We start from the raw sequence: 25,723 nt of genomic DNA on the forward strand, positions 1-25,723 counted from the left end.
GGAGCGAGCTGCCACTCAAAGCTTTGGCAGCAGGATTTATGAGCTCTGCTTGTGGCGCATACCTGCGATATGTCCTCTCCTCCTGACCATACATAGAATCAGGCACAATCGGACAGCCGCGATATAAATATTGAGTTGAGACAGTTTGGCAGCTGTAGCTGTGACCTAAATGCTGAAACTATGAGCAGTGCTGACGGCTGTTAGAAGCAAGAGAGAAAATAAAACTAATGAAGTTACTGTAATCTTTTTATATCTGAGCTCTCTGGTTGGCTGAGCCATTAATCATACATGGTGACAGAATGCCCCTCGTTGGTTGGAAACTGGTTTGACTCACAGAGTTGCATGTAAACTCGGGGGAGACTTGTTTTGGGGAGATTCTGGTGGTCGACAGTGGCCATGGAGACGATTTGCTATTATTGTTTTTATCGTTTACACACAGAAACCATCACAACATACTGAACTGAAGCTGAGTCCCAGATACATAAACTATTACTCGTTCCTTTCTAACAGATACGTTTCCTTGAACGTTTTTACCTCCGCCAAGAAGGTTATGTATTCTTTTGTTGTTGGTTTATTTGTTTGTAAGTTTGTGCAAAACCTATCATACTGATTTCCTCCAAACTTGGTGGGTCAGTGCGGCCTGATCCTGGAAGAGCATAATACATTTGTGTTCAGATGCGGATAAAGGCGTGGATCCTGGATTTCAGCCTTGGTGGAGGTGTGTGCTCTGAGTGCCAATCCAGTTCAATCTGTTTGAGAGGCGTTCATTCAAATGTGTTTTTACTGCTGAGATTGTTGTGTTTTTTCATTACACAGACAAAACCAATAATCTTCTTCACAATCTGACAAACTCGTGTTTGTTCTTAACCTGTAAATTTAAATCAACTTCCTGACAACACATCATCAGAGCTGCTTTAATCATTTAATAATTTAAACTTGAATAATGTCTGTCACTAATAGAAAAGCAGACAAGACCTGGGAATGGAATGGAAGTATCTGAACAGCTCGATACAGCTGTTGCAACTTGATAAAAAAAATAAAACTGCTCTTATGCAGTAATTGCTAATCTGGGTCCAACATGCTGGCTCTGTAAATCTGCTCCAGAGCAGAATAATTTGACTGGTAACAAAGTCAGTGGAGACTGGAAGTTGTCTTTTCATGGTGATCAGAGATACAGCTCTATTATCTGTGGAGGTCCCTGCAGACCTCCAGCCAAAACCATGACCTCATTGCACTGTGGGAAATGTCGGCGGTATTCTGCCTCCCTCGCTGCTTAATTCAATCATGTTTTTCTCTGCTGGTTTAATAATAGGGATTCTCAGGGATTCCTAGTGACTCTTAAAGGACATCTAGTCTGTAAGTATCAGACCCTTAACCCATGTAAACTTAGAATCTGTCTCTGAAGTGTTTGAACGTTGCTCTTTCACACAGGATGAAGCTGTGGTCCGTTCGGGGTTTTGTTTCCACAGAATCCAATGGCGAGCCGAATTCATGACAAATTAATATACCATCCATCATTTTTACAACATAATCACAACTTTCCAATTTCGATTCACACAAACAAAAGACATTGTGACGGCCTCAGTTTTCCTAGTTGACTCGTTGATAAAGATCAGTCTGGTGAATTCAAACCTTCCAGTTCATCACACAGCCCATTTATTTTTAATTAACTCAAAAAACTCAAACATGTTTCCAATCAGTAACAAACAATTTACTTTCAGGAACACAGGCAACAAACTGCAGCCACACGCTACTTCAGTGGTTAAAACACGGGACCAGACAAAGATTAGTTTCTGTTTATAGAACTGAACATCGATTGGCTTTTACAATCCATATTCTTCTATAATAATAAATGTAGTGTGAAAACAGTGAGACAATGAAAGTATTTTCATTCACTCTCACTATTGTTGTGTTCAGCTGCAGCTGTTCTCACTATGCACGCTGCCAAACAGCAGACTGACAATGTTGGCTGTTACCTGGTGAACAAGGTGAAACAGATGGCAGCCGAAGAATCGGGTGTTTCCCTCAGGAGCCCGTGGAAACAAAACAACAAAGTGAACATTTGACGTGGATTAGATTCATCTGAGAGACAGAAACTTTAAATCAATGATTGATCAATGATTGCTCTCATCCTGCTGAATGAGCAACTGGGGAAGAGTGCGATGAAACATGTTTTTAAAAGTCCCAAATTAAAAAGAAAGCTGCAGTCTGACCTGTTTCGGAACCTATTCTGGGAATCCTTGTTTTAAAAGCCAGGTTGAATTTTTCTGGAGTTCCCAGGTCTGAAGTACAGACAAACACAATGTGCTCATGTTAATAATACTCAATTACAAATCATTTGTGATTGGATTGAACACACATACTCATCATTCATGGTGGAAAAAGAAATTGAATCTTGAAATTTAAATCCTCCCTTGACCTCAAACAAACCTTCTTGTGCTCAGTGATGGGGGTTTTTTTGGGTGGTGCAGAGCAGCGTGTGGCTTTGTGGAGCCATGCTCCTTGCAACCATGCACCTTGGTTTGTGTAGACTCAAACATTTTAAGCAGCTCCATATTTAATTCAGACTTTACCTGTGACTCTGTTTTCTGAATTGTCTCTTTTTCTACAAAGTTTGTGTGACCGTGGATTAATGACAGTCTCAACTCTTTGATAGATTTGTAACCTTTATACACAAACCAACAATTCTTGATTCTAATTTTCCTGAGATCTCACATTCAACAGATGCTCAGCAGACACTCATATTCTGGGAGTGTGGGAGGCTTGAATCCTGCAGAGGCCGCAGGTCCAACCAGTCAACAAGGGCGAAATGTTTGAAACATATCTTTTTAAAAATATGTGAGTATTGTTTTTTAAATCAGTCTCACACCTCCGATCGTGTTCTGTTCACTGCTCTCCACGTTTGTTAACTCCTGACTCCAGTTAGCTTTTGTTGATGTCATTAGCCTCGGGGTTCAAATTCATTTTTTCAAACTCTCCACTGTGAAAGTTTCAATAATGTATTCAATATGGACGAGAACAATTCAAGGATCTTTGTGCTGTTAGATTTAGATGAAGAACTAATCAAATCCAAGACAAATGTATTGTATGGTTCCACATATGAGATTTCACTGTTGTAGAAAGACAGTCTTCATAAACCCAATCAAAGTGTTTGACCATGAGTTTCAAACCGTAGCCATGTTGCTCTCCACGGGGGTATGACACACAGCTCCGATGGGAATACTGTATCTCTTGTGTTTCTACCACAGGTAACAACAAGGATATCAACGTACGCCCCATCGTGCGGAGAGGGCTGACCATTCGATGCCGGAGTATTCACTTACAACAGGCACTGCACAAGGTCAGGGGGCTGGCAGCGGAGACAGGAAGAGATGATGTCATCACCCGGGGAATATCTCTGAATCCCTCCCCACTTGGATGTTTAATTTACAGCACATTAGCCAAAGTGATTCCACATTGTTACATGTGACCTACTTTAATGTGTAATGTGCATTTGCTATTGGACATATGGCACCGAACATGACTCTGGTGCCGCTACATCCAGGGTGACATAACCTCGCCTTCCACTCAGCCATGACTTGTTAGTTTTAGCTTGTTTAATATTTATAATACACACTACAGTGTGTACATGTTTCTCTCTTTTCATAGTGTTCGCTAAATACATACTTTACACTGCAGGTGAGTTTAACTTGGTTGTGTCAGACCATACAGAGACAGTTTAATGAAGAGCGGTAAACATAAGGCCTGAGACGACAGAAATGTCTAAACTTAAGTCGTCATTTGTTTTTTAACACCACTGAAAGAGCTAGAATAGAAGTCAGTAGATAACAAACCTCTGCCAACAGTCCCTTACGTTCAATCAAGCTGCACCACACACTCATAGATATCAGTCTCCTGAATGAGTCAGATTTTTCATCAAGATCCATGAAATATTATCTGGGAAATCAATGGAAATGTTGAAAAACGACAGATCTCACGATAAAGAAAGAGAAAAAAGTTCCTGGATCTGTTCCCTGATTCGGATTTACATCAAAATTGAATTGGTTCGTCCTTGGGTCGTGCCCCAGCCTCCACAAAACTTCATCGAAATGTATTTTTATGTAATCCTGCTAACGGACAAACAAATTAGCAAACGCAGATGAAAACAACCTCCTTGGTAAATACATTTGTATGGACGGAGCAGACACCAACACAGTGTAGTAACTTTTATGCTTCCTCCACTGACTACTGAAAGTAGTTCCCATTTTACACAAATGTAGAATTTGAGATAATATAACTGAGCACATAAAGTTGTAAGTCCAGATACATTAAATTAAATCAAATTAATTAAACTGCACGTCCACTCTCAGAGATAGTCAGAGAATTGCTTCTGAAAAGTAAATACATACACATGGCTCATTTCTCAGCATTTGATCCAAAAGAGCTCGACATTATTTTTGCTAATACTCGATGATTTATGCTCCAGAGGACCCGGCGTTGGGTGTTGATGTAATAGCTCCATGTCTGTCAGGACGCAGACGGCCGGCCTCATGTGCACACCAGAGTAAACAGAGCACACTAACACATTCCCCTCACAGTCACTCACTGCATGCAAAATATGGAATTAACGGTCACTTTTAATTATTGTTATTAGCTGTGACAGGAGGAGGGTGAGAACACACGACAGCTGCACTTTGTAATGCTCCGTGTGATGGAAGTGGAGCAGACAGGGTCTCATGTGTTGTGACAATGTCGCACTGTCGAGGAGTGGAGCTCTCAGGCTTTTTAAATCCTCTCCTCTGTCTCAAACAAACTCACCTATGTTCAGGATTCTTAGATACGAGTGTTTTACAGCACAGGAACGACTTTGATGATATTAACTGTCTGTGCTGGATGTAGGGAGGTAACAGTGTCTCCTGATGGAAGATTAGTCCTTTACCCAAACAGTAAAAGAATACACAGATTTAGCAGTGGACATTTTAAAGGATTAAAGTAATTCAGAGATTAAATCATTTTTCATAACTTCTGATACCTAGATTACCCACAATACAACTCAAACGATTACAGTCGGACGCACAAGTTTATTATGTGACTGAGCTACTAGACTCAAGGGGAAATGAGTGAAGTGATCTACAGAGGTCTGATGAACTCACTAACCTCTTGTGTTAAAGGTTCATCACATCTATTTAACACTTAGATACTTGTGGGATTTACATGGAGTCAAGTGTTAGTATTCGTGCTACGTGTTAGTGTAAACTGTCAGCAGTGGCCAAGTGTTCATGTTTATCTGAGCTCACTGTCACACGCTTATAATAATGATCCTGTTTGGCTTGTGCAGATACTTGACTCCAAATCTGTAAGACAATAATGTCAAATATCAAACTTCTTCATATCTGTTGATGATTGTCAAACCTAAACCAAGTGTATGGGTTTATTACCACTAACAACGTGACATGACTGATGTGGTGCAGCAGTTAAGCATTTACAGTAATTTTATGGCAGGATTTAAAGAATCGTGCATCGAGTTAAATGCACGTTGGAGTTTTTCATTCTGATGGCGGTGAAATGAAAGCGCACTTTATTCGAGAGGAATAACTCAGCCACATAACTGAAAACAGGCAACATACTGTAAAGGAACCGAACAATGGAATCAAACCATGAGCACAAAACAATTATTCATGCAGGGCCAACGTGTTGCTTTAGCCGCGTGGCTTTGTGAACCCTCTGCTCTGAAAACATGACTAATGCGCTAATCTCAAAGTCAAATGTTCGGTAAGTGACATTAAAGCAACACTTACACTGTATCTGTGCTAAAGAGAACAAAAGAGGAGAGGACGTGCACAGATAGTCAGAGACGGACAGGATAACCATCTCTGTCTAATCATCACCAGCTCTGTTTAAACTTTGGCTGCAGCCCAAGAGGGGGAACACTTTCATTGACCCCCACGGTCAATCCACTGTGAAAACAAACACATCAGCCTGGCAGACTATATGAGTCACTGCCCTCTCACGTCGACCACAAACGCTCGCGCTGCCAAGCTTTTTCCTGTCCGCCATGCCTCGCCCTTCCTCGCCTCTCGCTGCCATCGCTCTGCTATCTCGCTCTCAACCTTTAACCCACATGTTTATTGGCCAAATAAAAGAGAGAAAGAGAATAGATAGAAAAGAAGTTGACTTCTTTTCTATCTATTCTCTCTGTGTGGGACAGTTGAACAGATATTAGCAGGTGTGTGATGTGGTCGTGCCTCCAACTTCTCACCCGCATGCAACACTGTTGATGCCTTTGAGGATAGAAAGTCAGCAGCTTTATCTTCGGCTGTACGATTCATGTGTTGAGACTATAACTGCACTCGTATATGTACCAAGATTAGCTGTACAGAATATTGCTGCTGCAGAAATGGTTTATTTTATTAGACACTTTTTCCATAACTGTCTTAATCAAATGCGCCCCTCTGTTTTTTAAATTGCAGTTGCTGATTATTTTTGACATTAAGGAGACAGTCTGTGAATCTACATTCATCTACAAACATACATTTATTTATTTTTATACTATTATATGTAACCTGTATTGCAGATTCTGTATATTCAGTATTTTCTGCCTGGAAAGAAATTCTGTTTTGGAGACGTGCCACCATCAGTGTGTGGAATCCTGTGGCCTTTTTTTTTTTTTTTTTACCTCGAAAACAACAACACATTCTCTCAGAACCAACCCCCGTCAGTATTTCCACAAAACAAGTCACTTAACTTTTTCCAGCTTGAAAACGACCCCATGCACGGGTCCTCCAGGCTGATTTTAATTCGGTTATAGTCCAAGTCGTACACAAACACTCGAGCTAAATCGTCTAATCTTTTTGAAAAATGTCCTATCTGGGGACCAATAACTTAGAAGATGTAAACCAACGTCGGCTGTGGTTAATCTGAAAATGTAGAAGTTGCTGATTAAGGGGTCAGTGTGTTATCATAGAAAACATACATGTGTAATCGCAGCGTCTATGTGCTATCGGGCCTCTGTCTTATGTCACGGCCGCCGCGGGTTTCACATGATTCAGAGCTGATAACTGAGCGTGTCAACTTTCTAATAAAAGAAAACACTGGCTGCGTTTGCAATTAGGTATGAATGTGATTATCTGTGGATAAATATTTTAATGTGGCCACTGATACCATGTGATGTGCACTCGTAGGCGTAACCACAGATTTGATAAGACGCTATGGTGGGACTGTGCTTTTTTAAACAATAAGAGCCTATACTCCCATGACTGTCAGTTACATGATGTGAGGCAGCCAGTGTTTGCATCATCATATGTATGTAGAGAGAGAACACGTATGAGAACAGTTGCTGCCACTATGTGAGTTTTCTCTGTGTTCTCGTACGAAGGAAACTAAAGTAGTCAAATGCTGTAATTCTGGCAGAGGTGTACCAACGCTGCACTGCCTTAAATGGGAAACAGAGACCCAGACCTGTGCTTTACTACAACGTGGCTCTGATTAAGACCAGATCGGTCTGCATGTGGTCGGTTCTGAGTCACAGCCAATTCATACTCAGGGACAGGACTGCTAATGTGGTGCTGTATGAATTCACATCTTCTACATACTGTATATCTGCCGTGGAGGAGATCAGCAGTTATTATCGTCACCAAATGACTTGACGAGCTTTTAAGTGGGGCATAAAAAAAATCAATATCAAAGAAGAGGCAGTAATTTCCACCATATGGATGTCAAAGGATGTCATTTTTTATTCTGTTATCCCAACATCATGATTTGTTTTCTTATAATTGTCGGTTAAGAAAACAAAAGACCTTTTCCTCAAGAGAGCAGGATAATTATCTCTCAGCACAACTTTTGTTTTCTTAAGATAACAAGATTATTTTATCACTTGATTCAAGTCAGTTTTACTCATTCAAGGAAGAGGCTCTCACAGGGAGACGTATCTCGCTGATACTCGTGGCTCCAGGGACGTCACGTTCATGATTCCAGTTCGTTCATGACATGTTGGAACCCCAGATTCTTTTCTTCAAAATGTGAGTTTCTAATCTGATGAGAATCCTGCCTCACCTGTACTTTGTGTTTACAAGTCAACTTCGTAAACTTAACTGCTTTTGACTGTGGGAGGAAACCAGAGCAGCTGCAGGCAGACAACATGCAATGTCCTCACAGAGGGGCTCAGGTCAAACTGGGGTTTGAACCCAGAACCTTTTCCTGCGGGGGCAAACTGTTCAACCGCGAATCACTAATTTAGACATGGTGAACATTTGACCTTTCAAATATCAGCATGTTAACATTGTCATCAGGTGGAGTGGTGGGAACAATCTGCTGGTCAGTTTTACATTCACACTAAATCTTTACATTATATTGTCTTCACTCAAATTCTTTACTTTAAATTCTCTCTGTTTTCTTCTCGGCTGCCACCTTGTGGCAAGAATAAAAATTTATTTTGTGGATCACAAAACACACTGACTAATATTCCCAGTTGGTCTAACAGTGTTAATGAGACACGCCAGATTTTAATTGGCAAGAATATAACTTCATTTTCATCTTGGCTGATAAATAGTAGCAAGGCAAAATATATAATATATATTTATGTTGTATTATCTTACTTGTTAAATCTGGTAAAGCATGTTTTGTTTTGATTTTCTTCTTAAATACTGAATCTTTATTTTTCTTGTTGAGAAAAAATCATTGGAGGTTTTTATCTGCTTTCACCTGTAATAACCCAAATTATAACATGTATATATATATATATTTATATCATGTTTGCATCAGTTCACCCACAGCACGTTGTCTAGCTTTAATACTGATGATGTTATTTATCTGCAGGAGAATTTTCCAGTTCTGGACAGACAATGTTTTTATTTTATTTATGGTGAACAAACAACATATAAAACAAATTGGATACAATTGAAAATAGTTTTGTTAAATCCCTCAACATCACTGAATTAAATGAAAATAAGATGTTAAAAATATCTGTACTAATATGGATTTTATTATTTATACACACAAATATTTACATTTTAATATATTGACAGATCTAGTTATTTTGTTTACTAGTTACAAATAATATGAGGTCATCTTGATCTATAGTTTCATTTAAAATCACAAGTTAAACTTAAGTTGAGCTTCAACTTTATTTAAAAAACGCCAAAATAAAGAACCTGCTTTCAGCCGCGCTCCTCATTGTGCCTCGTCACTGGCCGTAGTTGACGTCATCAAAACGGGCCGGGCAGACGCAGCATGGAGGCGCTGCTTCACTGAGGGATTTTGACCTTTTAACGTTTGTCCTACAGTAACTTGTCGGTGAGTTGGTTTGTTTGTGTGTATTTTAATTTCCCTGCTGGTCTGTGTTTGTGTGGATCAAAGTACGTGCAGCTCGTAGCCGCAGCTTTTCGGTGAATGTGTTTGTGAAGCTAAAACCTTCGCGAAGCTAAATGTAGCTGCTGGTTGTCATCTTCATTCATAACAGAGTTCTGACGTTACAACTTTGGACCTAAAATATAAAATGTTAAAATGATACAATACTTTACACGAAGATCAGAAAAAAGTCCAAAAACTGCAACAGAAATATGTGTAAGAATTTGATTTCCCTCTTTTGAGTTATTCCTGTCATGAGCCCTCTGATTTGTCTTGTGACCCTTTGGCTGGAAACCTATGAACTTGTTAAGAATCATCTCCAGCTAAAGAAGCAACAGTACTTAAGGCTGTGAACACAGTGATGCATCGGTATTAACAATCTAATAACAACAAATGCTGTATAATAGTGTAATTTCACTGCAGGTTGTTAAAGCAGAGCTCAGCCCCCCTCAACTGATCACCTTGTTTTCTTTGTCTTCTGTACTACAGGCTTAGTTAGTGTTTTCCAGAATGTCGGTCAAGCAGGCGTCGGTCCACGCCAAATGGATCATCGGCAGTGTAATAGGGACAAAGATGTCCAAAACTGCCAAAGTTCGAGTTACTAGACTGGTGCTGGATCCTTACCTGCTCAAGGTGGGTCATTCACTGCTTATACAGGAGGGACAGGTGACATGGTTGTTACTGCACAACAGTAATACCAAGGCCTTGTTAATGTCTTATCAGTTTCATATTATAATGAGGTGAAACACATCTCTATGGTTTATTGATTTACCTGTAGTCACATGCAGGACATAACTTTATTGTGTAGAACCAAATGATATTCAGTGTCTGATCAATGAGTGATTCCTGTGCAGCGATTACATATTTGAACAAGTCTAACGATGTATATTTCTCCCTGATAGTACTACAACAAGAGGAAGACTTACTTTGCCCATGATGCTTTGGAACAGTGCACCATAGGAGATATTGTCCTCCTCAAGGCTCTGCCTGAGGCCAGGTCAAAACACGTGAAGCACGAACTGGCTGAGATAGTGCATAAAGTAGGTCGGGTGGTCGACCCGCTGACAGGAAAGCGTGTTGCAGGAGATGAGTTCCTGGAACCTCTGACTGACCTCCCACTCGTCCTGGAAGGCGAGACAACGTTATCGGAAAAACTGCAGGAGCTCAACATCTCTGCCGCCACCACTGGAACCGAATCCCTGCCACCAGCTACTCCAGCACCATGATAGAAAACTATGTTCTTGTGTGTGTTAATATTAGTTCAAACACATGTTTCCGGTGTTGTTCATGTAAATATTCATCTCTAAACCATTCATCTGTAATATACGAAGTTAGACGGCCTGAATCAGTTTCCTCGCTGCCTGTTCAGGTAGTTTGAAGTCACACAATAAAATTACAAAACGTGCATTTCTGCTCTCAGACAAAAGATGGGAACAAAAAGTCTCAATAAAACAAAACACTTTTTTTTAATGAACATCAGTGACTGGTGCTGTTTTACTTGTTCTGGTTCAGATGTACATTCAGAAAGTCTGCTATGACTCCTGAAATTACTTTGTCGGAACTTCGCTACGTTTACTCGGTGACCAATAATTCAACTAATGACTTTTTCTGAATAAGACATGATTTTGATTATTTATTGATCAGAGTACTCACATACTTCTTTGATTACTGATTATTCTGACCATTACTCTGACCTTCTTCATATTCAGCAACATGCCAGAGTCTTGTTTAGAGTATTACATTAATTAGGTTAATATACTATTACTGTCCAAGTAAATATCGTTATAAACATGTATGAGTTTTTCAGTGAATGTGTCTGCTCATGTCTTCTTCCCTTTATTCATAACACAGTTCTGACATAACGTTACTTTAAACGTCTCTGCTTTAATCTTTAATACTGGAGTTACTACAGATAATTGAGTAATGTTTAAGGTTTAGTATTTAAATCGCTTTAAATCCCAGAGTTTTTTACCTTAAAGACTTTTTCTTTTTTTGGGAGGGTAATGTATTTTTACATTTCATAAATCTATGTGTTGTTAGTAGTTTCACGTAAAATACTTTTTGTTAAATCAAATTAATATTATACTATTGCACTCCAAGTAAATACAGTTATTAACGTGCCTGGACTTGTAGTGTTTGTTTAAGTTATATCCAGAATACAAAGTTACATTTATACGTGTAATAGAAGTTACTACAACAGACTGTGTTTAATCAGCTGCTGTGATAATAAACACTCCGTTAGCATCAGTCCTCCAGAGAGTCCGATCACCCGCCGTTCACTGAGCCCGGTACATTCACTTAACACCGGGGAAGTAACGTCAGCTCCTCCGGCTCCAGGCTGCTCTCTGACCCGGCTCCAGGCTCCTCTCTGACCCGGCTCCAGGCTCCTCTCTGACCCGGGACCACCCTCCTCCATCAGTGATCCGAGTAAAGATGGCGACCCGAGTCCTTCAGAGAGTCGGCTGCGGCCTCACACGGACCAAACACGGGCTCCAGGCGGGCGGACGCGTCGCTGTGGCAGCGAGGTGAGAGTTCTTACACGTGGGGGAGAGAACCGCTCCAGTTGCGGGGCTGCAAAAATAAAAACGTTTCGAGTCAAAGACAGAAATAAAGTCCGACATGCTAGGTGGCTAAGCTACGTCCGGGATGCGCGTGCAGCATAGTTAACTGGAGCTAGCCTCCAAACTTGCTAATCCCCCACCCCCCCCCCCCTGCTAATGCTAATGCTAACTATCAGCCACCAGGGTCAGAAAGTTGTTTACTTCTTCGTCGTTAGAGCAGAAGTAGGTTTACAGCCGCCGCGTGCAGAAATAATACAAAATAATAATCATACAAAGTGTGAGTGTGTGTGTGTGTGTGTGTGTCAAACTTCAAGGTCAACATGTTGCTGCACCGGAGTGTTTTGATTCAGTAAATATAGACTGTGTGTGTGTGTGTGTGTGAGTGTGTGTGTGTGTGTGTGGTTTCATGCTGCAGCAGGTTTAACCTTCATTAAACTGCAATGACAAAACTTTTAACAACTGAAATACTGCAAATAAAAAAGCTTTAGTTAAATATCTCTCAGTTTTCCTTCAGCTGTCAAATATCTGATTTTGAGGCACAATCATTTCACGGATTGGTTTTAAATAAAGTTTGTAAAGCACCAGGGAATTGAACACTGCACATGTGTTGAGGCTGCTGACACGTCCACTGATCCTCTGGTGTATGTACAGTATGTTCACAGCCCTCTCAGCTTAGAGCCTCCTCTGAGCCGGAACTCTTGGGCCATGAATGAGCTGCACAGTTTTCTTTGTCTGTGGTTGTAGTCTTTACTTTACATAGTGTTTAGACACTGATCGCGCTCTTATCAAGGAAGTTTTACTTGTTTTACACGGTTTATCACATGTGCAGAAGTAAAGCTTGATCTATAACGGATTTTTGAGGCTGGAATGTTTTTTAAATGTTATCATATTCAATATTTTGGATTAAATCTGCATTGAGTTACTATTGTTTGACACATACAAGACAAAACTTGCATATTGTGACAAATCATCTGCCTTGAAAATAAGTAAATAGAAAAGTTTCCAGTTTGCTTTTGAAATTGAGCAAAGTTGCAACAGATATCAGGTCATTACACAGTTTGTTTCAAAGAATTGAATGTGTTCCCATCAGACCAGCTACAATTAGAAAAATAACATTGCACTGAGGAGCCAAATAGCTTTAACGACTCTACATATTATTACAGAGTTCTCTGTTGTTTCTGTTGTGTGTTTTATTTCTTGTGTCGTGGACGCAGTGCTGACCTGCAACTTCTGTACTTTGTGTTTCACCACAGGAGCTTTACAGGTCTACGTGAAGACAGCTGGTTCAAGTCTCTGTTTGTGAGAAAGGTCGACCCCAGAAAAGACGCTCACTCTCATCTGCTCGCCAAGAAAGAAGACAACAATCTGTACAAAATACAGTGTATGTGTGGTTTGTGACTGACTTCATTCAACAAGATGACTATAACTTAAATAACACCAACCCCTGAGGTTGATCTTGCAAAATCTTTTAGATGATTAAATATCCACTCAGATTTTGTTGTTTTCCTGCAGTTCACAATGTCAAGCCTGAATGCCTTGATGCTTACAATGAACTCTGGTAAGAATCCCTGTTGCTTAACTGACTTCATGCACTTGTCAGGTCAAAGCACTGGTTAAATATGGACTGATAATATAGATGTATTTTCATGTGTATATCCTTAGTGAGGACGTCTTGCCTTCTATTCACGCTAACCCTGAATACCCCTGTGAGCTGGTGGGCACCTGGAACACATGGTATGGAGAGCAGGATCAGGCAGGTAAGAGCACACATGACGTTCTGTGTCATGTTCACATTAATCACAGTCTTCAATACCTGCAGTGATGAATCAGCTTGTGCAATGAACTCGTTGATCAATCAGGTAGTCCTCACTTCAACAAATACCTAAAAGGACCAGGGGGTTAAACAAGTAACAGGAAATTAATTTACAAGATCCCGTTGGGATCAGGGAACGTGTATTGAAACACAGAAATCCGTCACCTTGAAAATCTACTTTATTTCCTCACTGACCCTCTGATGTTACTTTACAACATTACAGTTGTTTACTGCTGCTGGGAAACACATTTTGGTTTTCAGGGATTTTTGGACTGTGACATTTTCTCCTCTCGGGCTCTCAAAGGATATAAAGACAGACATCTCATAGGAACATTGCAGTTGTTGTTGCTCCTCCTCAGTTTTACAAACCTGCACTTTCATATTGCAGTTAATTATAGCTGTGGGTGTATTCCACTGCTCTTCTCTTGTGGTGACCTTTGTCCTTCCTGTAACTCTAAAGTTAGTGTGAGACCTCAGCGATGATAATCCAACAGGCTACATTACACTTTACACAGGATACAAAAGTGGCTATGTAGCCTTAGAGTAATGAATACGTTCAAAGCTGTAAGAGGCTGCACACTCACTGTACTAACATACACACCTATACATTCAAGTGAGAGCCCCACAGTTGTGAATAGTGTTGGTATCTTATTTCTCATTGACCAGTGATTCATGGTTGAGTCTCATCATGCCAGCTCCACCTGGCAGGTAGTTTAGAGACATAAATAAATAACCTAGAGAAAAATATCTTGCCCAAATAATTTTGGACACACAGATATATTTGAGGGCTGCATTATTCTTGGCTCTTCTGCTCCTTCTACTCTAGTTCACCTGTGGAGATATCGGGGAGGATACCCGGCTCTCACCGAAGTCATGAACAAACTCAGGCAGAATAAGGTAACGGGTGCTCGGACTAGTTCAGTTAACTGACACCTGGTGGTCTGTAAGTTTCCTCTTCTGGCAGTGCACCCATCAAATCCGACCCTGAGAGCATTTTTCTGTTCCTGTGTTGTTCTATGATTTTTCAGCTGACTCTGATTTTGGTATAATTGTCTTTAAAGCTCACTTACAGAACTGTAGACTGTAAATAAGGCTTCGTGCAGTTAATGGACCAAATCCTGCCTGATCCATATGGTATATTCTTGTTTAATGGTCACATGACCTGCATTTTCTGTTTTCTTTTTGGTCTGATGTTTTCCTTAAACATTAAGAAATTAAAAAATGTTGATGTGACTCATTAGTGGAAATTCACAATTTCAATGAAGCCATTATTAAACTAAAACAGGCAGATTCGTGCTGTAAATTCCTTTTTAAAATACTTTTTACTCTTCTGGCTTTTCAACATCTCTTTTGTATTTCAAGCAAACTAAACCCATTAGATAATTAAAGAAGGGAGTTTGTGTGCTGGAGCTGGATGTTAACTTTTGTTGTCTTGACCCACGGAGTTTTTTATATTTTACACATGTTTTACGGGCTGGTGATCTGAGCTGGATTAACTGTTAACGTGTTCCTGTTGTTTGTCGTTGCTGTAGGACTTCACGGACTACAGGACAGAGAGGGGGAAGATGCTGCTGTCTCGTAGGAACCAGTTGCTGCTGGAGTTCAGTTTCTGGAACGAACCTGGGTCTCGTGAAGGGCCCAACATCTATGAGCTCAGATCGTACCAGCTCAGGGTAAATCTTCCTCTTACATTTTCCAGCCTCTGATGCATTCATTTCTGTTGCAGTAGCGAACGGTCTTTATACTTTAATTTCTTTTTTCAGCCTGGAACAATGATTGAGTGGGGAAATTACTGGTAAGACATAACTTTCTAAATCTTTTTGCTTTCATTGTACACACAGTTATGGAACTACCATTATCATTGTATGTACCATTAAAAAAAAAAAAAATCCTCACTATTTTATTGGTTTTCCAGATTGTAGCAGATGAATATGAGTCAACGGTATTTCTGACAGCAAAACCTATGCATGACTCCTGAGCATGACTAGATGTATCGCACTTCATTTGTAAATCTTAAACATAATTCTGGATTTTAATATGTATGTGTATTTGATTAACTCAATAATGATTATGTGAAATTTGCCTGTTAATGTAATTAAACCAAACATACTGAAAAGTTTTGAACAATTCTGAGGTTGTATCGTCAAAATTTCATGCTCTAATTTCTAAAGAATTTATTGGGATATTGGTGAATGTCATTTAAATCTGAAAACCTAATTCACACTAGTGGTTTAATCAGTAGGGTTGATTTTGAATTGAATGTTTTTCTTGTTTAACCCGTCTTTGATGCTCTGCAGGGCGCGTGCTATTGACATTCGCCAGCAGAACCACGAGGCGGTGGGAGGCTTTTTCTCTCAGATAGGGAGTCTGTACACGGTTCATCACTTATGGGGTGAGCAGCATTTATGAGTTTAATACACTCATGATATTGTTTTTACAAGAAAATACACATAAAAGTTAAATTCTATCAATACTAAAACACGACTGTATTACAAATTATTACATTCATGTATTTGTGACGCACTTACATGTTCACTGGGTTTAATGCCCGTCCACATTTTCTCAAGTTTTCTGTCAATGTGACTGTTCAGGAAATATATTATGTACTTTTAGGTCATGGAAGTTATCTATATAATTTAAAGTGAAAAGTAAAGGGATTTTTTAAGATAAGATTTTGCTGTAGGTACAGAAAAAACAGATGCATCGACTAAAGGAATAAATAAATAAACACACATTGTTTTTCTTTTAGCTTACAAAGACCTTCAGTCCAGGGAAGACACCAGAAACGCAGCGTGGCAGCGTGAAGGCTGGGACGAGGTTGTTTATTACACAGGTGAGTCGCACCTCTTTACATAATACTACAAATTCTGTTGTTCAAATTACTTAAATTTTAATTTAAGAACAACAATATTTGTTATTGAGGTTTTCATGTGTGAAGACTAGTAACAGTGGATCACAGTTCACTGTAGTAAACATCAGTTTGTCTATATAACATTATGATCTCATATATATTTGCCATGTCGTGATATTCTTATTTTATTTGAAAATAACTGGACGGGCAATTTCAGAAATAGGCCTTGTTCTTATTTAATACCGTGCTTTTTATTTCATATAATTTTTTGCAGCTGCACATTTTCAAACAGTGAAGAAAATGTCTTGAACATTTAGCTCTTTGTAGAAAACACTGTGTGATATCGTTCAGCACTTTTCAAATGCAAATAAGCTGAGAAGAACTCTTGGTTAGAAGAAGACTGACACGTAGATGGTGTAACTGATGCTACGCATGTTGTTTCCTCCTCATCCACAGTCCCTCTCATTCAGCACATGGAGTCTAGAATAATGATTCCCATGAAGACTTCACCCTTGAAGTAACCAGAGTCACAGAGAAAAACCTCTCAACAGCGACTCCGACTACCACACACAGATCTGTAGAGAGCGTACCCAACTGTCGGAGTGTGCACTGCCAGGGATGTGGATGTGACATCAACACGTTGTTTGGTTTCTGTTTTCTTTCTTTGCTCCTCTTTTCGTGCGTGGGCCTAGAACGTCTGATTTTGATGTTGCGCTTGAATTGATTTATCATCTTAAACTGTATGTTACTGAAGTTACTGGTTTACTGATCATGTAACGCACTGTGTCCTATCTGACACACTCCTCATTCTCAGAATCTCCATTATATAATATATTGTCCTTTTTTTTGTTTTTTTATTTAACGATTATCCAGAAAAATACTGTACCAGTGTTTGAGTGTTAAGATACAAGGAAGAGAAGTGACTTAGTCGGTTTGAGCAGTTGTAGTGCTCGTCATCTGGGCTAAAAATGTATTTCATAAAAATAAAACGTAACCTGACTTGGTTTAAGCCCCGTTGCACTACAGATAAAATAAAACGGCCTCCAGTATCTCACAACATAAAACTGAACCGAGAGCTCACAGTTCACCGTCAATATTAACAGAATGAGTCTATTTAAAAGTTACAGATGGTCAGTTTAACAAACAGGAGTGTGCTGTTTACAAATCAGTGTTGTATGATTAGTAACACTGATTAATAGAGTTAGTGGCCTGTGTTGCAAAACTGATTACTGTGTGCACCAGTGGTTTGTTTTCTTTCTCTAGTGTCCAGATTTATAGGTGATGTGCAGAATCAGGAGTTGTTTTCTCTGTTTGTGCCTCCTCTGTTAAACCGACCACATCTCCAACATGAACATCAAGCTGTGTGTGTGTCGGGGGGGGGGGGGGGGTGATTAATTAAAACGATTAGAAAATGTGTCTTTGATCAGAACTGAATCAGTATCCACAGTACAAACTTCCATTCATTGACTGGTTTGGCCTTTCCCTATATCAAGAAATGAATGAATGCCAAGCGAGTGATTGTGAGCAGAGATTAATGTTTTTTTAATGGTCAGATGATAGATATATATATGTAGTGGGCTTATTCACCGAGCCAGAGATATGGTCGATCCTGTATAAATGAAGTGGGGTTTTCGTATGTTGATAAACACGAGGACAGGAGAGGAGTAAAATATCTCAGTGTGATGAAAGTGTAATGCAGTGCTGTAAAAGGTTAGTTGTACATATTGAATTAAAGTTCTGATGAAAATCTAAAAGTCCAGGACTCTTTATTCTTTCATGTTTTGTGTGAAATGACGGTACTTCCTGTATATTGTGACTTCAGCTCTCCACCAGAAATCAACCTGATATAGTTTAGTTCTTAGAAGTAACCAAACTGCTGCTGCAAAGTGAAAATAACAATAAAAAGAATTCTGAAAATATTAGTTATTCAAGTCAAAAAAAATTAATGTGAAGCTTCACACTTCATCCACTAACAAGTTGACATCCAGGAGTGAATCATCTGAAGCTGCAGCTCACTTCCTCACAGCAGAATCAGTCATGGCTGGAAGGTTTTTCTGACCCTCGCTCTACATGTCAGTTTCACTTCTGCAGGTGGTAACCACAAACAGCCATGGTGCTCCTGAGCAGAAACTATGAGATCATAAATATTATATTATCTGGAAAATTTTTGCTAATCGACCAATAGTTTGAATCAAAAAGCACAAATTTCACCACCAGCAGCTTCTTGAGTATTTTTGTTTCTTGCTCAGACAATAAAATAAATCCTTTAACTTCAGAGATTAATGAGATTTCACTGTTTTCTGACATTTTCTATAACAAGATTTTGAGAGAAGTTGCAGAAGTTTCACATTAAGACGCAAGACTCTCGTTATATAGAGGACGTCATCACGTCGTCTGGGGTCTGACTAAAGCTGCCTTCACTGTGTGTCGGAAATCTGAGAATAAGCCTTAGTCACCCATTTTCCTCTAAATTTCAATTAGTTCTTAGTTTGGCTCTCCAGGTCTCACGTTTCATTTGTCATACATTAGTTAACACAGGGTCAACGCTACAATGAAAGTTGTTGGACGAGAAGAAATTTTCCAGCTCAGCAGGGCAATAGTTGAATCGGATGTGGTAGATGAACATTTAGATTATATATTTGTATATGTATAGATTGCTGCTGTATATAGGTATTCTCAATTGTATTTTCAAATTGCATATCTCACTCGAGGCCATCTCTTTTTGCATATTTTATATTGTCGCTTAGTGTATGTGTGTGCATGTATGTGTGTTTTAACTGAGACGTGTATGACCACATGAATTTACCCTTGTGGGATAATAAAGTTTATATTGACCTTAAAATAAAACCAAGGAAGAAAGAACAATGTAGTGAACAGTTATTGGACATGTACACACACATGCAATATCTGTATGGCTTCAATCACTGTAAGAGAGGCAGCGTTAATGGATTAGCAATGTTGTTTTTGTAAAAAACATAAACTAAGGTGGTGAGGTTTTATTTTTTAATGTCACAATAAAGGAAGCCCTGATGTAAACAGTGGACGCTTTGTGAGCAGCAGAATGTCGGAGCTCAGACGGGTCCGTGAAGGCAGCAGGAGAGCACGTGTTGGACGCTTCTGGAAGCTGCTTCCTCTCTCTGGAGCGTCCGGGCCCGACTAGTGCGGACTCACACCCAGCGGCTCCTTCCAGCTCTTACCTCGCCATGTCTGCCGTGAAAGCTCTCAACCCTAAAGCGGAGGTGGCCCGGGCCCAGGCCGCCTTGGCGGTCAACATCAGCGCCGCCCGGGGGCTGCAGGACGTGCTGCGGAGCAACCTGGGGCCGAAGGGGACCATGAAGATGTGAGTGCTGGTGGAGCTCTTTGTGCAGCACGCGTGTTGGGCTAACCGGCTAACTAGCTACCGGCTAACGTTAGCGTCAAAAGTTCCCTGGTCGCCGCCCGGTTGCACAGTTATCTGAAAACAAACATTTCACCACCCTCCACATCCCCGGGGTAACTCTTAGTCACCCCCCCGCCTTGGGGTACTTCACCACGGGTTGAGTTAGCCGAGGCCTCCGGTGGCTGATCGGATTTTCGCGGTGCACGTTGCCCTGCCCAGTCATCGTCACGATCGGCTTTGGCAACCATCAAGCTATCGTTAGCATCACGCTGTTAGCTAATGATGCTAACGCTGAGATCGACAGAATGAATGTCGGTTAGCAGTTAGCTAGTCTTTATAATAACACGTGGGATTAACGAACTAATTAACGACTCAATTGTTAGTTCAGTGGTTTTAGGTAGTTTTGGTTAATCGCAGCTAATTCTCCATCATGTCTGTCGTTGCGGGTTTCTAACCCCGACTTCCCGACAGCTTCCACCGCTGCTCATCATCTCATGCTCGTTAACTTGTTAGCCCACCTCGGGCTGTGGTGCACCGGCCGCGGCTCCGCTCGGTGCTCGGTCTAAACTCTAACCCTCCCCCGCCTGTCTGATCCGCAGGCTGGTGTCTGGTGCAGGAGACATCAAGCTGACCAAAGATGGCAACGTCTTGTTACACGAGATGGTAAGAAAGTGCTGTCGCAGTATTTCTACACAATTTTTACTTCATTGTTTGACAGTGACCACACCCCTTGTGTTTGTGTGTGTAATTAAACATGATTTTAATTGTAGTCCTCCTAAGGTCTGATTCACTGGGGTTACCCTGGGAAGCTAATATTTTGGTTCTGGCTGATTTGTGTCTGCAGCACAGAGTACTGCTGGGTAATAAAGTGTATATAACCAGTGCAAAATAATTGTCATCAACAGCTAAATAAAGCTGCTTTCAGACATGCACTGAACTCTGGGTAATCTCCTGACATCCTCAGGAGAGGCTGCATGTGAGAACACAATTCACTGAGTCAGAGGAAAGATTTTTTCTCTCCTGCCAGCCCCTTTAGTGAAAGCACCAGATAATGTCAGGGTGAGGGAAACAGCAGGAGATCATCCTGATGCGTCACCACGAGCGAGAGGAGGGTGTTGATTAAGTTTCTAACATTAGCCAAAAAACACCTGATCTCCGCAGCGGTATTTACAAGCAACATCCTGGCTCTGCATGTTGTGTTACCTCTCATCTGAACGCTCTGGAGATTTGTGTTGTCGTGAATGCATCTAAGCAGAAAATCACCATTAAAGGCAATTCTGCTTTTAAAGTTGCACTGGTTTTTTTTTCCCTTTACAGCAAATTCAGCACCCGACAGCATCATTGATTGCAAAGGTTGCCACAGCGCAGGATGACATTACAGGAGATGGAACAACCTCCAATGTCCTCATCATCGGTGAACTGCTGAAGCAGGCTGATCTCTACGTGTCAGAGGTAAAACAGAGACTTAAAAAGCATAAAGATCTCAGGTCTGGCTGTGTTTTTTTTAGTAATGTGATCTATGTAATACAAATATCATCAGAATCTGTCTATATCGAGTATGTTTTCTTGCTGCAGGGTCTTCATCCAAGAATCATTGCTGAGGGCTTTGAGGCAGCTAAAGAGAAAGCCTTGGCTGTTCTGGAAGAGTTGAAGGTGACTCAGGAAATGGACAGAGAGACGCTCATCAATGTGGCACGAACCTCTCTCAGGACCAAGGTCCATGCAGAGCTGGCGGATCTGCTCACTGAGGTGAGACATGAGGGAATGGTGTTTGGAACACGAGAGCTGAGACTCAGTTTGACTTCGAATTCAAATGATCTTGTTGTCATAAGCTCCTACAGCCCACAGTGCTGAGTCAGTCAAAAACCCACACAAGCAACTCTTTGCCTGAGAACCAGTTAGTCCTTCAATAAGATCTCTGATTCATTTTTAACACTTAAAATGAAAATATATTAAATATCCAGAGACTTTTACCCTTAGTTTTAATTTATTTTAAAGGATCCTACTGCATTAATATATATTTATTTATTTCTATAAATATTTTTCTTCTTTAGGCTGTAGTAGATGCTGTGCTGGCTATTGCTAAACCCAATGAACCCATCGACCTGTTCATGGTGGAAAGCATGGAGATGAGGCACAAGACCGACTGTGACACACAGTGAGTTTTAAGACAGCTCATCCTTTTACTGAAGGTGAAGTGTTGTACAGGGTCCCTAGATATCTAAAGGTCTTTGTCTTTCTTCTTTCTCAGACTGATCAGAGGTTTGGTGTTGGACCACGGTGCCCGACACCCCGACATGAAGAAGAGGGTGGAGGATGCGTACGTGCTGACTTGCAACGTCTCTTTAGAGTATGAAAAGACAGAAGTCAACTCTGGCTTCTTCTACAAGAGCGCAGACGACAGGGAGAAGCTTGTGGCTGCTGAGAGGAAGTTCATTGAGGATCGAGTGCAGAAGATCATTGCCCTGAAGAACAGTGTCTGTCCCAATGGGGAGAAGGGATTTGTCGTCATTAACCAGAAGGTATGCTTGAGGGATTCACTTATACTCTACTTTTCAGATGGTTTAGGGATTCTTAGAAGACTTGAATATTACACTGGCTACTTTAAGTTCCACTAAATATGAACCCAACTCCTTTCATGAGCAGTTATATTCAATGCACAGGGAACACCCAAGGGTGCTAATGTGGTTCCCCCTGGTCTTTTATACCTGTGCTACAGTAATTTTCTGATCTGTACCTCTGCATTAGAAGAGCCCATTCCTCTCCTACATGTATTCAGCGGATCAGAATAATCTGACAGGAGTAAACAGTGAAACAAGTATTTCTTGAATTGATCATCTTATATCGTTTGTTTAATGTTTTTTTCTCTTGTTTAGGGTATTGACCCATTCTCCCTGGATGTCCTTGCCAAGGAAGGCATCGTAGCACTGCGCAGGGCTAAGAGGAGGAACATGGAGAGGTAATAGTATTTACTGTACAATAAAACAAGGTAGCCATAAGTTCATTGCAGTTATTACAGTCGTTACTGGGACTGGTCATTTTCACAGCACACTTCATTAACAGTTTGACTCTGCTAAGCCACAAGGGGGCTCCCTTTAGCCTGTTGTTCTGTCTGTCAAGCTCCAGCTTATAACATTCTCTCCTTGTGTCTCTGAACCGCCACCAATTTGTAGCAAAATGAATTTTTATTATGAGACTGATGATAAGGAAACTTACTTTCTTACAACTGCACATGTTGTGTTGGTTTTACTTTATGATGTGCAACTTCTCGTCCCTTCCAGGCCCATTGAGAAACTTTTCCCTCACTTTCCCTCAAAGTATAAATCATGTTTACTGTCTTTAGTCTTTCAATCAGAAAGGTCAACATACATCTAACATTTTGGAGCAAACTTTCAAAGTAGCAGAGATGCAGCATCTTCATTAGCCCTCAGCTTCTGACTCCATCTGGACCTGCACTGGGGACTAGTGCTTTCTAATGCAGCTTTAGTTTGGTTGACAATGTTCTCAGCAGAATCATGTTTTTATTATTAAAGTTATTATAGGTGAGTTTTTCTCTCGGCAGGCTCACCCTTGCTTGTGGTGGCATTGCCATGAATTCAGTTGATGACCTCACTCCTGAGTGCTTGGGACATGCTGGGTTGGTCTATGAACACATACTGGTAAGAATTAATCTTAAATTGCACCGTAACAGTTTGTGTGTGTGTGTTTTACATGTTCAACATATCGAGGCAGAGCTGTTGATAATCCTGGATCTTGTTTGCAGGGAGAGGAGAAGTTCACGTTCATCGAGAAGTGTGGGAACCCTCGCTCCGTTACTCTGCTGATAAAGGGACCCAACAAACACACTCTCACGCAGATCAAAGATGCTGTCAGGGATGGTCTGCGGGCTGTTAAGAACGCAATAGAAGATGGTAAAACACCTGAACTTGAATGTGTTCCTGTCACTCTTAGCTATTGCTAGCTCCAGTCCTTTCTCTTGATTCTGACCGTATCACAACACTAATAAATATCAGTTTATATATTTTTTTATTCTTTGGTCAAATGCTGTTAGTCTCATTTGCACAGCGAACACCCAAGGATGCTAACATGGCTCCCCCTGGTCTATCACGTCTGTGCTACAGTAACTCTGGTCTTTTCCTCTGCATTAGGAGAGTTGCTGTCTCCCCTACATGTATTCAGTTGATCAGAACAAACTTGCTAATATTTATTTTTACCACTGAATAATTTCTTTTAAATACACTGATCTGAAGCACTTTTGCTTCTTTTCTTTTTTCTTTTTTCTTTTTTTTTTTCACCCTTAAAAATCCTCGTCATCTTTGTCTCCTCAGGAAGTGTTGTGTCCGGCGCAGGTGCGTTCGAGGTGGCTGTGGCAGACGCTCTGGTAAAACACAAGCCAAACGTGAAAGGCAGAGCTCAGCTGGGAGTCCAAGCATTTGCAGATGCTCTCCTAGTCATCCCTAAGGTGATTCCCCCCCACCCACAAACTCTCTTCTGTCGTGCCACTCATATCTTTTCTGGTCCCCATCGTTAGACAGGAAAATTGTGAAAGATTTGTAATCTGTCAGTATTCGTTCTACTTGAACCTCTGTTGATATCAGTTATACGTCCTCCATTGTAGGTTTTAGCCCAGAACTCTGGCTACGACCCACAGGAGACCCTGCTGAAGCTGCAGACGGAGTACAAAGAGTCTGGTCAGCTCGTCGGAGTTGACCTCAGCACAGGTCAGGACCTCAGCACACTATTAATAGAAAATTGTATTCAACTGGTTCCAAACACAATCACATCATAGTAATATAAGACTGTTAATTCATCAACTCAAATTTAAGTTAAGTACTCAGCATCAAGTACATACAGATGTCAAATGGCAATGAATTGGCAAAAGGTTTAACTCTTAGACATCAGATGAGCTGGAGCGTATTAAAACTCCTGCTTGTTTTTATTTTGAGTCATGGTTTTATTATTTTATGCCTTTCGAGGTTGATTCAATTACATCATAACCTTTACTTGTTGTTTTCAGGGGAACCCATGGTGGCAGGAGAAGCAGGTGTATGGGACAATTACAGTGTCAAGAAACAGCTTCTCCATTCATGGTGAGATTTGAATTTCCAAACTATAAATGACCAGTGGAATGTTTAACAAAAATGCATTGTTGAAGCTCATCGATACATGTGTGTTCTTGTCTTTACAGCACGGTGATCGCCAGCAACATTCTGTTGGTAGATGAGATCATGCGAGCTGGAATGTCTTCTCTCAAAGGTTAAAGGTCAAGTGAAGAAGCCGCAGCTGTTTGTCATACATACACAGGGATAGCTCTTTCCTGGCGGTTCAGTCCACGTGTTCCTGCTCTTACCACTCTGAAGAACCCCAGTCTGAAGGACTGCCTGCTGTCAACACCACTGTGTCCATCAGTGTCCGTCAGAAACCATCGTTCTCCTAGTCATTGTTCGATTTCATGAATTTGTTAACGCCTCCCTCTGATTAGTTTATTTATGAGATTTTTGTTAAAAGCACTGACCGCCATTGCCATTCAATTTTGTTTCTGCCCATTAAAGGTTTTCCTGGCTCCTGAAAGACTGTTTGTGTTTCTGTGAAGAGTGAATGGATTAAAAAGTTGTTTTTTTCCAATGAGTGACTGCTTCAGCATTATGAGCCACTTCCAGACTAAACTTTACAAACAGTAACATCACCAAATGTAGGCTGAAATTCATTTACTGAAAAATATAAATGGCTTAACACCATGCGGCTCTATGAGACTAGATGAAGTTACAGATACAATAAGGTAAAAACACTTGTTT

At 40.6% G+C, this 25,723-nt stretch overlaps 3 protein-coding genes, 1 long non-coding RNA gene and 2 other non-coding genes across 6 annotated transcripts; all 6 read left to right on the top strand.

Moving 5' to 3' along the window:
• Positions 1 to 1,186: 1,186 nt before the first annotated feature.
• LOC109635776 (uncharacterized) lies at positions 1,187 to 3,268 on the top strand. Its single transcript, XR_011246195.1, has 3 exons — positions 1,187 to 1,356; positions 2,725 to 2,838; positions 3,249 to 3,268. It is a non-coding gene; the product is annotated as an uncharacterized lncRNA (long non-coding RNA).
• A 5,844-nt stretch (positions 3,269 to 9,112) lies between these two features.
• Positions 9,113 to 10,798, top strand: mrps17 (mitochondrial ribosomal protein S17). Its single transcript, XM_020097318.2, has 3 exons — positions 9,113 to 9,270; positions 9,814 to 9,957; positions 10,227 to 10,798. The coding sequence occupies exons 2-3, from the start codon at positions 9,835 to 9,837 to the stop codon at positions 10,548 to 10,550; spliced, it is 447 nt and encodes a 148-aa protein (XP_019952877.1). The 5' UTR covers positions 9,113 to 9,270; positions 9,814 to 9,834; the 3' UTR covers positions 10,551 to 10,798.
• A 761-nt stretch (positions 10,799 to 11,559) lies between these two features.
• Positions 11,560 to 18,303, top strand: LOC109635862 (protein NipSnap homolog 2-like). The gene is made up of 10 exons (XM_069539610.1): positions 11,560 to 11,849; positions 13,139 to 13,266; positions 13,398 to 13,443; positions 13,548 to 13,642; positions 14,525 to 14,595; positions 15,231 to 15,371; positions 15,462 to 15,493; positions 15,996 to 16,090; positions 16,448 to 16,531; positions 17,006 to 18,303. The coding sequence occupies exons 1-10, from the start codon at positions 11,758 to 11,760 to the stop codon at positions 17,068 to 17,070; spliced, it is 849 nt and encodes a 282-aa protein (XP_069395711.1). The 5' UTR covers positions 11,560 to 11,757; the 3' UTR covers positions 17,071 to 18,303.
• Positions 18,304 to 19,627: 1,324 nt separating this feature from the next.
• Positions 19,628 to 25,499, top strand: cct6a (chaperonin containing TCP1, subunit 6A (zeta 1)). The gene is made up of 13 exons (XM_020097344.2): positions 19,628 to 19,889; positions 20,528 to 20,591; positions 21,246 to 21,380; positions 21,504 to 21,677; positions 21,983 to 22,086; positions 22,180 to 22,450; positions 22,805 to 22,887; positions 23,491 to 23,587; positions 23,692 to 23,839; positions 24,257 to 24,390; positions 24,547 to 24,649; positions 24,946 to 25,018; positions 25,117 to 25,499. Exons 1-13 carry the CDS (start codon positions 19,753 to 19,755, stop codon positions 25,187 to 25,189), a joined length of 1,596 nt encoding a protein of 531 aa, XP_019952903.1. The 5' UTR covers positions 19,628 to 19,752; the 3' UTR covers positions 25,190 to 25,499.
• On the top strand, positions 22,584 to 22,722 carry LOC138404920 (small nucleolar RNA SNORA22). The gene has a single exon (XR_011238662.1). It is a non-coding gene; the product is annotated as a small nucleolar RNA SNORA22 (small nucleolar RNA).
• On the top strand, positions 23,986 to 24,122 carry LOC138404921 (small nucleolar RNA SNORA22). Its single transcript, XR_011238663.1, has one exon. It is a non-coding gene; the product is annotated as a small nucleolar RNA SNORA22 (small nucleolar RNA).
• Positions 25,500 to 25,723: the final 224 nt, after the last annotated feature.

Source organism: Paralichthys olivaceus, chromosome 15 (genome assembly GCF_024713975.1).
Source record: "Paralichthys olivaceus isolate ysfri-2021 chromosome 15, ASM2471397v2, whole genome shotgun sequence".
NCBI lineage: Eukaryota > Metazoa > Chordata > Actinopteri > Pleuronectiformes > Paralichthyidae > Paralichthys > Paralichthys olivaceus.

What these genes read in the sequence shown, in the direction of transcription:
- mrps17 (XM_020097318.2), top strand. Translation starts at nt 9,835, where the DNA reads ATGTCGGTCAAGCAGGCGTCGGTCCACGCCAAATGGATCATCGGCAGT. An exon ending in TGGATCCTTACCTGCTCAAG is followed by an intron (nt 9,958 to 10,226) that starts GTGGGTCATTCA and finishes TCTCCCTGATAG; the next exon opens with TACTACAACAAGAGGAAGAC.
- LOC109635862 (XM_069539610.1), top strand. Translation starts at nt 11,758, where the DNA reads ATGGCGACCCGAGTCCTTCAGAGAGTCGGCTGCGGCCTCACACGGACC. An exon ending in TGGAGAGCAGGATCAGGCAG is followed by an intron (nt 13,643 to 14,524) that starts GTAAGAGCACAC and finishes CTTCTACTCTAG; the next exon opens with TTCACCTGTGGAGATATCGG. An exon ending in CGAGGTTGTTTATTACACAG is followed by an intron (nt 16,532 to 17,005) that starts GTGAGTCGCACC and finishes CCTCATCCACAG; the next exon opens with TCCCTCTCATTCAGCACATG.
- cct6a (XM_020097344.2), top strand. Translation starts at nt 19,753, where the DNA reads ATGTCTGCCGTGAAAGCTCTCAACCCTAAAGCGGAGGTGGCCCGGGCC. An exon ending in CTGATCTCTACGTGTCAGAG is followed by an intron (nt 21,381 to 21,503) that starts GTAAAACAGAGA and finishes TTCTTGCTGCAG; the next exon opens with GGTCTTCATCCAAGAATCAT. An exon ending in CGGAGTTGACCTCAGCACAG is followed by an intron (nt 24,650 to 24,945) that starts GTCAGGACCTCA and finishes TGTTGTTTTCAG; the next exon opens with GGGAACCCATGGTGGCAGGA.